The sequence below is a fragment of the Haemaphysalis longicornis genome, unplaced genomic scaffold, assembly GCF_048455015.1.
Source record: "Haemaphysalis longicornis isolate Haplotype H1 unplaced genomic scaffold, Haemaphysalis longicornis Haplotype H1 scaffold_12, whole genome shotgun sequence".
NCBI classification, from domain to species: Eukaryota; Metazoa; Arthropoda; class Arachnida; order Ixodida; family Ixodidae; genus Haemaphysalis; species Haemaphysalis longicornis.
The window spans coordinates 55,674,376-55,690,724 of record NW_027526225.1 but is presented as its reverse complement, the minus strand read 5'-3'; the positions used below and the strand labels follow the sequence as shown (position 1 = coordinate 55,690,724).

At 47.3% G+C, this 16,349-nt stretch overlaps 2 protein-coding genes across 7 annotated transcripts in view; one reads left to right on the top strand and one right to left on the bottom strand.

Moving 5' to 3' along the window:
- The window catches only part of LOC144162675 (uncharacterized), a 108,927-nt gene that overhangs the window by 10,989 nt on the left and 81,589 nt on the right, over nt 1-16,349 (top strand). The gene's annotated exons all lie outside the window — the stretch shown is intronic.
- Nucleotides 8,905-16,349, bottom strand: part of Kank (KN motif and ankyrin repeat domain-containing protein 2 kank) — an 89,608-nt gene continuing 82,163 nt past the window's right edge. For all 6 annotated transcript variants that reach the window (XM_077693302.1, XM_077693306.1, XM_077693304.1 and 3 more), the window contains 3 exons: nt 13,947-14,045; nt 12,170-12,255; nt 8,905-11,100 (listed from right to left, as the gene is read on the bottom strand). In XM_077693302.1, the coding sequence (XP_077549428.1) occupies nt 11,058-11,100; nt 12,170-12,255; nt 13,947-14,045 (228 nt within the window). In that variant the 3' untranslated portion in view covers nt 8,905-11,057. The remainder of the gene's footprint in view (nt 11,101-12,169; nt 12,256-13,946; nt 14,046-16,349) is intronic.

The window sequence follows — 16,349 nt, the reverse complement described above, 5'->3', positions numbered from 1 at the left end:
TAACGCTGACGATTGCTCAAAACTTCCTTCATGTGACATTTTAGAATGTATACGTAACCGTTGTGGATCCAGGCAGAATTACCTCAGCGCGCGTGTGGGTGATGTGATGCACACACATTTGGGGAGGGAGAGGGGGGAGGACAAAGGTGTGCTGGTGCTCTTGAGAGGGCCGGTGGTCTAGACCACCAGCAAAATTGGAGCGTCCGCCAATCTTGCTGGCGGACGCTCCAGCAAGATTGTGTTTTGTGTGTGACCGCCTGCGTGTATCCGGCTCGGCGGAATATCATGCGGGGAATTGTGTGGGAGCGGCTCGTCTCAGTGACAATGTCGCGCCATCGATCTCATACGGAAAGAATTGGCAGGGCGACAGCTGGGCACTGCCGGTTTCAAAGAAGAGCTCATTCGGTGACTGGAAGCCGACATTCGGCAGCAGCATGAAGCTAGCCCCCCGGTTGAAGCGAAGGCTTCTGCCTCGTCCGCCGCGGTGCCTTTGACGTTAGACCCAGCCACCAGGCGCGTAGCCAGGATTTTTTTTCGGGGGGGGGGGGGTAAGGTTATTCTCAAGCCATCCCCCCTCCCCTCCCCAATGAAAAAAAAGCGCGGTAGTTTACATGTTTTGTTCATTAAAAAGACTGCATTGTCCTGATAACAATGATACCAGTTGTATCGCCAACTTCAAATGAATAGCAGAGATATTAAATAGAACATATAAAGCCGTGGCGAATCCCCACCAACTTTCCCGCGATTTTGCTAGATCGCAGGATATCGTTCGTACGATTGGCGCCCAACGACCTAAGCCACTGCCAAGGAACATGATTGCGCGGTTTACAGTGGACTCCACTGATCCTATCATTTGAATTCTGACGCGAAGTTAACACACGCATAACTACTTTTTAGTGCTGGCCTATATACATCACTCCTGCCCATATTAAGTCACTGCAGCGCTAAATACGAGTTATTGATATTTGTTACATTGCTTCGGTTGAAAAACATCTGTGACTGGAAGGGAGCCTGTGAGTTACCAAAGCAGCTAGTTCTACCAAATTGAACGAGGCTGTATTTTGTCTTGATATGGCCCCTTTAGGGTCTCTCATGATATTGGTGTTGATTATGATGGTATTTGCGCCAGGTAAAGTTGTAAACTGGGAGAAAATCCGCAGACCGCGTTGTGCAAATCTGTTCCCGTGATACGGGACGTATTCTGCACGCACGGGCACCTTGTGCAGGCATTGCATTAAATGGCCATAGTTTCATGTGATTACTTGCTTTATTTCAACGTGTGGATTATGATGAGTGTGAGACCCGCAATATAATGACGTGGGCCGTAAGAATGAGTTTTTTCATTTAGTTCTTGTCCAAAATGCAGAATAATTTTTTTTTTGCATATAAGCATTCTACGCCCGTACAGCAGCTGTCAGTGCATGGCCAATGAAGCTCATTCTGTGCAGTCGAATTCATGCTCTCAGGGTTATGTGTAGCGCAGGCCTTCTTTTAAGAAAAAAACGGCAGGCTATGTATTATGCCTACAATGAGCGTTATATCACTAGCAAAATTTTCAGCAACTACTAAACCTATATAAACACACCAACATCCCGCACAAGAACAGCGCTAATAACGGTGAAAATTACACGAACATGGCAGGATTAGCCCTCACGCAAAGCGGTATAATTCAGCCATCGGTATTTGTTAAGCCATGCCAGTTAAAATTTCCGCTGATGTTTTTGGTCTCAATGCAATCCATCTCGTAGCTTCTATCAGGACTCCGGGAAGACATGAGAAGCTGGTGCTTTGTAACATAGTGACTCTGGTTCAAATTTCGGCCCAGCCCAAATGTCGAGTCTGCTGTAATGAGCTCCGGCTGCTTCGTCGCCTTCCTTTGGCTGGTGGAAACCTTTGTGCGATGACGACTGGCGACGAGGTGCCCACTATTTCAGAACACAATGGGGGCCGGCCCCTATTGTGTTCTGAAATAGTTGCATTATTCTCTGTCAAATGCTTCGTGCATAAATGCCCTATAGACTGTCTGAAGACGTGCACTCTCCAGTGACTTTCCAGGGGAGGTCATTCCCTTTAGGCGTAAGTACCACTCCTTCACTGCAAATTGACCATTAAATTCTGTATCGAGCTTTAAATTCAGCAAGATAACATAATTACGTAAAGTCGGCGGTGTCTGGCCATACTCTGGCGATTTTCTCTGCGAATTCGCAGATGCGTCGCCGATCGTGCGGCAAACGATTGCTGCGCCGCGGGCTCGAGCTCGAGCCAGGGTTTTTTTTTCGCTTCGTCCCCACGTGAGGTACTACAAACGTATGGGGCCCGTAAACGCAGTCCGTAAAGGGGAGGGCAGTCCCGGTCTGGCAACCATGGTAGCCCCGCGAAAAAAATGGCGGGAAAACCGGAGTCCACCAATGGAACATGCGTAATGGCATGGCCCCGCATTCATAAATGCTACAGACTGCCGTTTTTCAGAGTGAAGCAGACAGTAATTTCACATTTACAGTATTGCCTTCGTTGACAGCGGCCGTGATGTTCCCCTTTCAGGCTACGATATGATAGATTTGCTAAAAATTGTGTTTTTTACAGGGATAATTCCTCGGGCATATTGGTTATTAAGCAATGCTGACGATCATAGGTGTGCGCAAAGGGGGGGCAGGGGGGGGCGGCCGCCCCCCCTAATCATCTGAAGGGGGCGCCAAATTTGCCCCATGCCTTGCCGATGTAACACATGAAAGTAAAATTTCTGCTCAGAAATATTTTGTGTGTGTTGCAATTCCATCACATTGAAGTAAAAATTTTATAACCATCCCTCTTTGCACTGCGTTCGCACCGCAAGGCCTTCAGTGAGAAGAGGTCGGTAGTTGCTCTGGAAGGGGGGGGGGGGGGCGCAGCGGTAAGACTTTGCCCCCCCCCCCCCCCCAAATTGAGAACTCTGCGCACGCCTATGCTGACGATTGCTCAAAATTACCTTCATTCGACGTTTGAGAATGTTTACGTAACAGTTGCGGATCCAGGCAGAAAGAAGCACATTAGCGCGCACCCGTATGGGGGAGGGCGGCGGAGGTGTGCTGGTGCTCTTAATAGGGACTGTGGTCTGTAGGCTGTTTGTTTAATTACGAAATTCTGTAATCATGGAGGACCGATTGAGAATTGAAAGAACGATACGTATATGCACACAGAACTTCGAAGGCCAGGAAGCGCTAACGGAACAACAGCACGTATGTTTCTGCGCCACGATTACGAATGTCCTTCACTTGCTTAGTACGCTGCATGATGATTTTAAAGTTGGGTGCAGCAGTGGATGCACGCGTTGGTATAAGGCGGTGACAAAAATCTCGATAACGGGCACACCATGCGACAACGGCTACTTCACATGGAGTTGTGTCCCTGTTAAAGCAAGCTACTAAAACTGCAGCGAGAATTAATATATTTTTAACTCTTCATGAGCCGATACACTAGCTCTGAGCATCCCTCCCCAAAATCGTGCATAATAAAATGTTTAGGCGTTTATACGAGTTGAATTTACGTTTTCGTTCATTAAAAGTCACCTACCGCTTAACCGTAAGCACTTCTTTCAACGACCAATTCAAACGCAAATATTGCGTTCGAAATAAAACGAGACAGACATTTTTTTTTATCTCGCAGAAACAAAGGTACTGCAACGTCAATTAAATTTAGGAAGTGATCAATTGATCTACACCGCACAGCTTAAGGCACAGCAACCTCCATCGTCAAAAGACATCAGTGATCATGCAAGGAAAAATCGATGGAAGAAAATGACTTACAATTTGAGGCCTCTTTTGTGTGTTGGCACTTGGAACATGAGCGTCTCAAAGGCATGGGCGCTTCTGTCTTTGCACCATATAGCTCTTGTTGTGTCTCAATTAAGCCCCTGAATATGCACTGCTCGGGCAGCGGGCGCCCAGGTAAAAAGCGGCCGTGGACGCAATGGATGCGCTTTAGTTGTGACCCAGGTTGACGATGGCCATCGGTTCTTTGTTACTGCCGCGACTGCCGTCTGCCTGTGGCAGGGCTAGTGACTGCCGTGCCCTCACGTTTAGGATAAAGTCTGGAACTGGCTCGGTGAGACGCAGCGCGCCCTTTTTGTTGACCCGCTGTTCTCCAATTTCTTAGGTTAGGGAAAATACCGCCGAACAAATCTGCCTAATCGCGGAGCTGAAAATGACGGTAGCATTTCGGCTGGCGTACCCGCACATTTTCCCGCCATTTTTTGGCGGGGCTACCATGGTTGCCAGACCAGGACTGCCCTCTGTTGAATAGCTCGCATCATCCGTAAAGGCCGCGGATCTGTCAGCCCGCTCTGGTTACAAACCCCTGCTCGCTCGCGCCGTGGGCTCGGGCTTGAGCCTGTTTTTTTTTTCGCTTCGTCCTCATGGTTACCAGACCAGGACTGCCCTCCCCTTTACGGACTGCCTTTACGGGCCCCATACGTTTGTAGTACCTCCCGTGGGGACGAAGTGAAAAAAAAACCCGGGCAAAATGACTGTCGCTACACCGCTTTCAGAAGGGGACACGCAGTGCGCGCAATCTGAGACCACACCCTCGCGGGCTCGACAGAAACGAATTTTCCCGCCATTTTTTGGCGGGGCTACCATGGTTGCCAGACCAGGACTGCCCTCTGTTGATTAGCTCGCATCATCCGTAAAGGCCGCGGATCTGTCAGCCCGCTCTGGTTGTACAAACCCCTGCTCGCTCGCGCCGTGGGCTCGGGCTTGAGCCTGTTTTTTTTTTTTTTCGCTTCGTCCTCATGGTTGCCAGACCAGGACTGCCCTCCCCATTACGGACTGCCTTTACGGGCCCCACACGTTTGTAGTACCTCCCGTGGGGACGAAGTGAAAAAAAAAAACCGGGCAAAAAATTCCCCGCATTTCCCCGAGGGGAAGAATGTGAAAGTGCGAAGGCACGAGTTGAATTTGCGCGGTTCGGTAATGTTCGCGAAAGAGAGATCACACACACACACACAACTACAAAGAAAGAAAGATGCATTTATTCACAGACACCTATTTGTGTTGTCGTTGTACTTGATTGCTAGAGCGGATCTGAGCTTCGAAATTTCGTGTCAGTACTCCTTTAAGCGGGTGCATTAGCCCTTCTCACGCCCGATTCCTGTCCAATCCCCCACGTGGGTATGTGCCATGTCAGCGGCCAGGCAGCGCGCGCCCATCTCCCCCCGTTGCCAAGGAAGACGAGGAGATTCCTGGCCAATCCCCCACGTGGGTATGCTATGCGGACATCGCCGGTGGACGCAGGTTCAGGGTCGCTTAAGCATCGCACTTAAAATGACTGTCGCTACACCGCTTTCAGAAGGGGACACGCAGTGCGCGCAATCTGAGACCACACCCTAGCTCGCGGGCTCGACAGAAACGTGAAAAAGGAAGAATGAAGGGGTGACGCGCGAAGAGGGACATACTTTGTTGTGCGCCCTGCCCTCACTCACAAAGGCCCTCTGCACACGTACGAAATTCATGCAGCTAAACCCCACATTTCGCCCAATACGCAGCCCCTGCATTGCATTTTTCAATTACCTTGCACGAGTATTGAATGTCTGTCCACGGCCACTCGATATCCCCCTTTTTAGGAGATGGAGCGGCGCTGGCCTGCCACCACCGCTTGCATGTTGTTCTGCTTAACGTACAATGATCGTCTGTTCCCTTTAGGCCCTTCATCGTACCAGTCTTCACCCGTCAATAGCTGGCGGTCCCTCTTCTTTTCCGTCGCGAGTTTGGGCGGACCACTCCTTCCTCGTCCATACCGTGACGAGTCAATCTCCTTTGCTGAGAGCGACTCAGCCGGCCAATTCTCCGTGTGGCGACATGTCACGCACAAAGGGGCACAACGCTTCTGCGCGCTGAGCAATTACCCGAAGGCGCGATCGGTTTTGGAGCTGCACCCCTCCGCAATTATCCTGACTCAGGCACTTCGTTTTGTGTAAGCAAGAATGCGTAGGGCAGGCATTTAGTCATGCATGTTTCTAATAGCCGCACTTAGGAAAGATATGCGCCTTTGTTCACAGGCGACGTACCAGGCAAAACAGGCCGCACAACGCCGGCCCGAAAAATTTCGTGGAAGAGGAGGGGGGGGATGAAGCCCGGTCAGGCCCCCCTGACTAAGGAGGGGGGGGGGTGCAGTGAAAATTTCGGGGGGGGGGGGGGGGGGGGTTTGAACCCCCCAACCCCCCCTCCCCCCTCTGGCTACGCCACTGTTTATTAGTGTTTCTGCTTCCAAGACAAGGTCGAGGGCTGCAGTTTCTTGCCAAGGGATTAAGCACACCTTAACAGTTTTGCCTGACATATCTGTTGTTATTTGAATCTGTAAAAAATGGAACTTGTCCACTGTACCGTCCTCAAAATTTGACCACGGAACTCACTTCCTTCGCATTGATGACACGTTTGGTTGTGAAAGGCAGGGCAAAGAAAAGCATAGAGCAATATCCACGTTTTGGCGATTTTTTTACTTATTCGGTTTTACTTGCTTTTTGCATGCTTAATATTTTAAAACGTGATTTGCCTTCCTTTTGTTGTTTTCCATGTAAACAAATTTTTAAAAATAACTGGCGCATTTGATGCCTTGTGCTATTATATCTCTGCTCCGAGGCGCAGCTTATGTTGCAGGCTGGCAGGCTTATTTTAACCAGCTGGTGATATTAAACATGGATCAAGTTCTCGATACACGGACGTTCTCGATTTCCATTTACTTCAGAAAAACGGTCGTGGGGAAGGGAGATCGAGGTCACTTGTGGTCAGCAGCAAACGGCTTAGCCACTGAGCAGCTCCTGCGGTCACACTTGTCAAGTATTAACAATTTGCAGGTGTCGGACCTTTTAAACAAATTATTAAATGCAAAAAGTTTGCACACATCGGGTGTGGGCCTTCGCTGTTGTGCAGTGGAGCACTCCTGCAGCCTGATTGCTCCAATGAAGTCGCAGCTAGGGAAGGGCAAAGTCGTTTTATATCCCCTGCAAGCTGCCGAGAATGACATTTGGTTTGGTCAGCTTGCACTACGCCCGCGCTTCCAGCAGCAACAAACCATTGCTACGCTGGTGCTCATTCATTTCCCCTGTTGTTACATAGAGCGCGATAGTGTTCAATTGTCTGGAGGGGAAAGTGCACGAGCGGGTACTAAGTTGATGGTACGTGAAAGAAAAAAAGCCTGAATTGCATTGACTGTGCAATATCTACAACAGAGGATCGAACCGTTTCGGTATGAACTGGTAACCGTTATTTCTTTTAAATGCAGAGCATTTCTTTAACTCATATGTAGTGTCCGCCGTCCATCCGCAACAGCTCAGTGCGCAGGTGCGCCCTCTCCCCCACTCCTCCTCTCCCGCATCACGCTACCCTCCTCGCTCTTAACAACAGGTCCGCACCCCTCCCCCTACACTATATATAAAAAAATAATAGTTATCGGCGCCTGGTTTCGATCTCACGACCCTGTGGGCGGAACGCGAGGTACATGGTGCTCTTCCCACTGCGCCACAAAAGCGACACAGAATCAAAGGGTACGAACGCGCCTTATATCCTTGACTCATTCAAACTACGTCAAGAAGCTGCTGATACACGGCAGCAGTTGCATCGATCTTGTCTTCACCAGTTGCTGCAACGCACGACCACTGCTTAAAGACCCCCTAACAGTACACTTTAGCGACCACGAAGCCGTTGTTCTCAGCGTCCAATACAACGACAACAGCAACAAATAAATAAATAACGACTTACAACAACCTACTCCTTGCCTTCACTTCTTGCGTCACAAAAAAAAAAAGAAAAACCCATCTCTCCACGAGGGGGGACTCGAGTCGCAAAATCACGAAAGTAATAATATATGAAAGAAACAATAATAATTAATAGTAATAAGCAATAATAGTTAACACATTCACTACCACCCCACCACCACCACCACCCAAACACTAACGTTAACGCAATACACCCACCCCTTACGCGACGCATTTACTCGAGTCCCCCCTCGTGGGGAGATGCTGCAACTTTTTCCGGTTCAGTTCCGGTTCGGGTTCAGTGTGCTAAAAAAATAACGGTTTTGGTTCGGGTTCAGTTCCGGCAAAAATACCGGTTCGGTTCCGGTTTTCGGTTCGGATTAACACCCCGATATATATATATGGGGGGGGGGGCACTGCCATGGGCATTTTCAGTCATTTGAGCTCTCGTATATGAAGCTGACCCCGTGTATTCTTAGTGTATAATTGAGGAGTGTGTGCGTATTAGAATGCGTGTGCGTGTGTGTGCACGTGCGTGTATAAAAAGCAGATAAAGCAGTCAGGAGATAGCAAGTCGTTGGAGGTGAGAAACATGGAGAAACATGGATAGCGAGAAACATGGAACTAGAGGGTGAAAAAAAGCAGCACAAAAGATGGGAAAGGCGCTTGCACTGCCACGGGCATTTTCAGTCATTTGAGCTCTCGTATATGAAGCTGACCCCGTGTATTCTTAGTGTATAATTGAGGAGTGTGTGCGTATTAGAATGCGTGTGCGTGTGTGTGCACGTGCGTGTATAAAAAGCAGATAAAGCAGTCAGGAGATAGCAAGTCGTTGGAGGTGAGAAACATGGAGAAACATGGATAGCGAGAAACATGGAACTAGAGGGTGAAAAAAAGCAGCACAAAAGATGGGAAAGGCGCTTGCACTGCCACGGGCATTTTCAGTCATTTGAGCTGTCGTATGAAGCTGACCCCATGTATTCTCACAGCGTATAATTGATGAATTTAATGCACTGTTTTTGTGGGGAGTTTGTTGGGACCATGGTCCAAGAAGCAGGCCGTTGCATAACTTCGAGACGCACAATCAGAATTTCACTGCATAGCAATACTTTTAAAAACCCTATTTTCTTTGGCAAAAAGTTGGCACTACTGGTTGACACAAAAAACAAGTGGAACTTTTCAGTCAGAAAGGTTAAAACTCCTTTATTTAAAAAAAAATAAAGGGAGAGAATTCAAATCACATGTTTGTATTCTTGTTTCTAACACTTCTCTGCGGGCAACCTTAGACTGTGTTGATTTCAGTGTTGAAACAAAACAGGTCAATGGGTAATGAGGCATGCTTAAAAGAGTAGCACAAACAGCTTGCACACATAGGAAACTGACACTTCACGAAACATTAAGTAAGGTCAGAGTGTAATTAACTGCTCTTGTTGAAACTACTACACACGAAACAAACAAGTGATCACTATACAAACCACACGCGTAGAGGCGTGTGAAAAAAGTGCTAAAGAGGCTATTGATGTGCCTAACAACTACATGCAACTTGTAGACGAACAACAACAAAAAAGTTAAATAGCACTGCTCTCAATTTATATAAGCACCCTGCTGAAGCTGTTTCACTGCAATGATCTGGGACATCAGTTAGAAGCCAGTCAACACGCAGAGTACAAGATAAAATAGCTTGAAAACGTTGCCGTAACACAGCAGGACATTAAAGTTCTCTCAGAGAGGTCACACCTGTACCTTAGTAGCTCGGATCACGTCAAAAAGTGAACCACACAGCTGCCAACACGAAACAGTTACCTGCGGGGCATGGTGTCAATAAAAGCCACACGGTTCCTCAGAGCACTTGTCTCAGTCAAACTCTCACGTGCATTCAGTATGTTGGAATGCAAAAGAGCTCAGCACAACACGGCATACAATAACTAACTTTCGTGCGTGTAACGAGGTACGATGAACAATATATTATCTTTCCACAATAGATAAAATCGAGATTTGAGAACAGTTCTGTCAAAGTGTAGACAACTAGTGCGCGCTTGTATGCACTTTTTTTCAAGCACACTCGCGAAAAAGAAAGGCAACATCTGCGCACAGATCGCTCTGGCCACTAACCGTGTTTTGATTAGAGCTCATTCGGGATTAATGCGCAACATATATAAAGCCCATCTTTCGTTCCACTGCAACATTTAAGCATCTATTCAAATAAGCAGGTCAGTATCACATTCGGGGTCTTGTCTCAGCTCCACACAGGAACTTGCAGCAATTACTTTCAACAGAAACGCTTCATTTCAACCCCATAGGTGTTTGTATCTTAACACAAGCCTTACAAGTTACAAGATACCAATATTTTTAGCCACCCCTGAAGCCGCTAGAGTGTTTGCACCCATCTCCTGAGGGTAGATGCAGAGCCCACTCATGCGCCAAAAATTACGAAAGCTCAATAAAAGTCTAAAAAAGGTCTCGGCATTCTAAAAGGTGCAACAGGTCTAAACATTCAAAGGCCAAACATTCTGAAAGCCTAACCACTCTAAAAGTCTAAATATTTGCTTATGCGGCCACGAACCATGAAAAAGCTATGCTCGTCAGGCGATAACGATTAAAGGTACGCAGCAGTAACCGCTGCTTAAAAGCTGTCAAGAAAATAGCTGATGCATTTCGGTAGCCAAAATATGGCGGAGAATTCTTGTTCTTCCCTTCGTAAGGCACACAGTCCTATCACAACCACGATCAATCACGTGGAAAAAATTTTGTGCGAGCCGGGGGAAAAAAAAAAACAGCCGGTCAAAAACAGGTGTGCGTGGTACATCCGCCGGTATATGCAGAGTTTAAAAGGCAGCTGCGAAAAAAACTTGCTAGCTGCAGTTTGTTTAAAGATATGAAAAATAACAGGCCCTGTGCAAAAACACTCCTACCGAAAATCACTGCATGCAACTCTAAGCGGCGATAAGGTTGAAACAAAAACTAGAAAAATGAGTTTTAGGTTTTGTCTCTCACTAGCTCTCACTACGGTATCTCTCCTATAAAGCCACGTGCTAGAGCAAAGCTGCTTCTTGGGAAGCCATTTATCAAGAGCCTTAAATCACCGCTCTATTACTACTACCAGCATCTGTCGCACCATTTGGGGGAGACAACTACGCAAACATACAAAACAGAAAAATCTTGAAAGATAGCTTCGTGGCGAAATACCAACGTATTCCGAGGCGAGATTCAAATTCGGGTGTTGCAGCTGCCAGTCACGACGCCACGCGTGCAGTCCAATGCAAGTGGTTTGGAAAAAAAAAAAAAGAAATAGAAGAACATTGGTCCAGTTTGAAGTGTGCATTCCTTGGTGTCAGTTGATTGTAGAGGTGGAAGTTCGTCTTGACCGCGCCGGGCTTTGTAAGAAACAGGAAACAGAAAACAGGAGGCTGAGCACATATGAGCACACAGTATTTCTCACGGGAGTCCAATTATAAAATCCCAGAGTGTAGAAGCAAAATGCAAAGCATTGGGTTCCTCGCAACTCTAGTTTGCTTAGAACATGCCCAGAGCTAATCACGGCAGTGAAACAGCTACCAAAAACAACATTCATTACAAATAAAGTAAAACTGTTGGCTTCTAACCTGCAGTGGGCTATATTCACAAACAAAGTGTCACGATTCTCTGGCCACAGGTCACAGGTAAGTGGCATTTAAAACTAGGCCTGTAGTAAAACGTGCTAAAATTTTTGTCATTCGGGCTGTATAGCTAAATAATAGATCACACAAGTCGCACTAGGCAATGACTCAATTTTATGTCACAAAGGTGGCACAGCCGACAGACAAGGCGGCAACATTAGCGCAAGTTTTTGTGCTTGTGCCCAGAACGAAAAACCGCACAACAGGACAGAAATAACTGCTGCCACGCAGCTACTTCCCAGCGAACACTCAACATCTCAGAAAGGTCCCAGAAAAAGCACATATGTGCTATATTCGTAATCATACGGCCTGGCGCCGCCCTGTGGAAGTCCCCATTGCGATATATACTACAATGAAATTATCTGAAATTATCTTAAAGCGGCTGTGATTTGGACGTGCATGCCTGTGTTTTAGTTTGCATTGTCTTGCAGAAGTGAACAGCAATTTAGCTAATCGCCTGCACCTAGAAGTTGCATGGTACGCACACATATTTGTGTAAAGCAATGAATTATGAAACTGAATACCGTCGTATTTCAGAACACAGACTCGCACGTTAGAAGTGCAAAATTTTCATAGCTAGCGCATAGTAAGAATTCTCAAACATGCTTCTAATGTGCTGAAGCCGGCTGAAGGACAGAGCTGTGTTTAGAAAATATGCCTCCTACCAAAGGATCCCTTCAAAAATTGAAAGCGGTTGCCACATACCTCTTTTTTTTCTGCCTGTCTTTTTTTGGGGTGAGAGGAGGTTTATTAAAACGTTATGGATGAACGCAGGAAGCGCACTCACCTTGGAGGAGGGGGCGTCCTTGGAGGGCGGCTGGGCGGAGGTGTCGATCTTGGTGTTGGGTGCTTTCGGGCCCTCAGGGAAGAGTACTGGGGAAACGAAGGGGAGGAGAGGGAGAGACAGAGCTCTATATCATTTAGTTGACTCCAACACTGCGAGACATTCCTGAACGATGTCCAAGCTTTGTCTGGGCATACATGAACCAGACATTGCTAAGACTTCCATTCTGGTGAGGCACACTGAATTGATTACCACCAGTTTTTTTTTTTAAAGAGTCAGTCGGCGGGTGCTCTGTTTTTAACTTGAAACAAACAATTTTGGCGAATAACAGCAAAGGACAATTTATCTTGAGCCCACCTGACAACTCCAACGATTATCTCAGTTTCAGCCCTCGCGCACAAAAAAAAAAAAATAAATAAAAAAGAAAAATGAGTATTTGCATGCAGTTTTACCGAAAGCCCACTTCAAATTTCCGTTAAACTTGCGTGACCGATACGACCTGCAAGTCGGGAAGGTAACTGCAATTGTTACTTTTGTAGGCAATTGTACAGTAACGGATTATGCAGCCTGAACATGCAGACACGTGGCTTTTGACACAGGTGTCGCTGAGCTAAAGGGTCTAAAAATGCTGGGAAAATGAGAACAATACATGCGCTGACCTTCAAAGCACAGGTAGCGCTGTGCTGAATCTCTTCACTCATGGTGATCATGGTGCACTAATGACATCGTCACGTGTACAATACGTTAAAAATCCCTTCAACCTGACTGCCAGCTTAGAGCCTACCGCGTCTAGCCGATCAGATACTACGCGCTACACGTACGGTATGCGCAGCTTGCAAGCACAGCACTGAGCTGTGCCAGGCGTGTAACTTACTCTGCGATGCCAGTATCTACGGTAGAAAAACGTCGGCACCTGTTAGCAATGAAAAGCGATTTTGGCCTCATCACAAAAGCTGCGGCACTTGAAGAGGCAAGCAAGCAAGCAATATCTGAAAGCAATGAGCACGACACAGGCGCTTGAGTGAGTTACCAAAGGCTAATTCTTCCAAACTAAAAAAAGGTTTAATTTTGTCTGCATGACCAGATTGTTCCCTAACTGCGTTTGAGTTCACTCGCAGCTGCCGCCCTTAGAACCACCACTTAGCAACCTTGGGAAGATATTTACCTCGCAACTCGTCACAAAATATCTTTGAATACTGCGAGATGACAAGATGCACACGGCTAGTTGTTGGTTTAGTTGATTAATACATACTTGAGCACATGATTGATTGATTGATTGTAGGGTTTAACGCGCCGACGCAACGCAGACGAGGCGCGCCGTAGGGGAGGACTCTGGATTAATTTTGACCACCTGGGGATCTTTAACATGCGCCGAAATGTCGTACACACGGGCGGTTTTGCTTTTCGCCTCCATCAGAAAAGCGGGCGCCGCGGCCGGGAATCGAACCCGCGGCCTCGTGCTCAGCAGCGCAACGCCTTAGCCACTGAGCCACCGCAGCGGGTCACTTGAGCGCATGATACAGACGTGGAGTAATAGTAGTGCAGGCGTTTTTTCAATACAGCCTCATCTATTTGTTGCACCAGACAACGCCTACATCTTCAAAAACTACCCAGATTTTGGGTTACAAACAGGTGCTCAGATCAAAGCCCAGAAAACTACCCAGATTTTGGGTTACAAGCAGTCGCTCAGATCAAAGCCCAGCTGTCCAGGCTTCCAGGCTTACATGATCACCGATCACAAGAAGGTAAATACCACAGCAGCCAGCAAACGTTCACTCACAGGTGAGCTGCCCCGTGAGAAGTTGCTGTTGGCGTAGATAAGCAGCGCCGTGTCCTTATGGCCCGCCTCCATCGCTATGGTCAGGGCTGTGCTTCCATCCTGTCCACACGGAAGGCGGAAAGTAAACAAATAAAAGCGGCGATAAAGTGTAAACACATAGCACAAAAAATATGTACGACGGAGGGCTCAAAACCTACGAAAAAGGGTAATAAGCAACACGTCTGCCCTAACGCAACGCCCCACATGTCAGCGACGTTATAGTTCACATCAATCGCGGCGGATGGGAAGTGCTGCAAGAAATGACCTTTGGTTGTACAGTCTAGTCCACTTATAACAATATCCAAGTGCCAAGGAAATTCCATCGTTATAACCGATAATTGTTATAAGCGGGTTGCGAAATAAAAAGACGGAACAGAGCTCAAAACATTTTATTCACATGCCAGCAAGGTCGTACTACTACTAATTTGCGGAAAAGAAGCCACAGTCGGTCACCTTTGTTTGTCACATGTGAAGCTAACGCAAATCTTTTCCAAGAGCATCCATAGGTGCTTCACCTAGCTGAGGTAAATGTCCTTGGAGGAAACAAAGTCCCCTCTTACAAAGCCTCTTACGAAGACACTACCTGAGTAGGCTGCGGAACCGCGTCGTTAGAGTCATCACTATTGCACTTTGGTGCACAATATAGGCGGATTCAATCGTTATATCCAATATCGTGGCACTGGAGCATTGTAATAAGCGGCTTATTTTACTATAGAAAGAATACAAAAGTTGACGGTGCTGTAGCTCTTCATCGTTATATCCGATATATTGTTATAAACGGTATCATTATAAGTGGACTCGACTGTATAAGTTATGTATTTCGGCTTAAACTGCACTCGGCTGTACTTGTGATTACTTGTTCACACAAAAAACACTAAAAGCTGAATTAAGTTTTGTTTTTGAACATGCAGATCAAGGCTCTCATAGCTCTTTTGGCAACTTTTTTTTTAAGTGACAAGCAATGTTGTTCCATGAAGGTACTTTTCTTTCACTTATTTCTCTTTAATTTCTTTTTTTAGACTTCAAAGAACACTTCACAAAGTGTGAGCAAAGAAGCTGTAAGCTGCCGGCGCCCAGCAGAAAGTGCATCAAGCACGGTGCATTCGGTTGCATTCAAAACTAAAAAGCATGTTTTAAACAAACTGACAACTAAAAGCAGTCCACGACAGCACGGCTCACCCAGACACTATCGTCAGATTTCGAGTATATATTAGTATGAAACTATGCCTCCAACGTCCCACTCCCCTTTATAAAGCGAAGCTTGCAGCCTTTCACTGATACAGTTAAACCTCGATGTAACGAACTTCAATGTAACGAAACCCTCGATGTAACGAACCACGGAATTTTTTGTAACTTCAAGTGTATGCACACCATGTATTTTCACCCTCTGTGTAACGAAGTCCCGTTTGCCGGAATTTCAATGTAATGAAGTTTCATGGAGAACGAGGCATGATATTTAAGTTGTAGAAGTAGATTTTAGGAGACGCAAGCGCCGAAATGGGGTCCCAATAAAACGCGAACGGCGACACAGGTCGCCCAATGCCGCGGATGCAGCCAGCCACAGAGTCTTTGATTAAGTCCCTTGCCTAGAAACTGTGTGGCGTGCATACACGTCTGGCGCACTGTTTCTGTCGGAGCTTAATCGTCTGCGGCTTAATCGGCATCACCGTGAACCGCACGCAGCGTTTTCTCCCTGCAAAAACGCAAAACGCGCCCCCGCAAGCCACAGGCGCACTGACGCAGCCGCGGAGACCACCCGCGCGATGCGGGTAGCTCCAGCGACCGCTTCTAACCTCTCGCTGAAACACAACTCGAGGGGCATATGGGAGGGGCGTGCGAGAAAAAAAGCGGATAACGTGGGCGAAATTTTCATTGTAAAACGTGACACGCGCCGCTTACGAAAGCGCCCATCAAATATCCTCCGCGGTGGTAAGCCTAATCGCCACTGGCGTTGCCGCCGCCGCCGCCGCCGCAAGCCGCCGCTTTGCACTTCGAGTTCGCTCATGCTTGTTGGGTTTCGTCGTCCCAGCAAGCATTTGTGAATCTTTATGAGCCTTGCACGCGAGTTTTTTTTTTCACACCGGCGTCCGCGATTGCGTGCCGGCGGCGGGAAGTGACTCGCGCTGCGCGCAGCAGTGGGAGGAGCCTGACCAGTTTCGCCAATGGGGAGTATTCGCAAGGGGCACGCCCTATAGGAGGTGCACAAAGCGAACCAAGATGGCTGTCCTAAGGAGGATCGGGGGGTTCCCTCTACGGACCTGCGCTTGTGTGCGTGTTGAAAGCAGAGGGGTTAGCTCTACTTTTTAACGTCGTTAGGTGGCTATGACGCCAGATTTTAGTGGCTGTCCTTAACTAAGATAATAC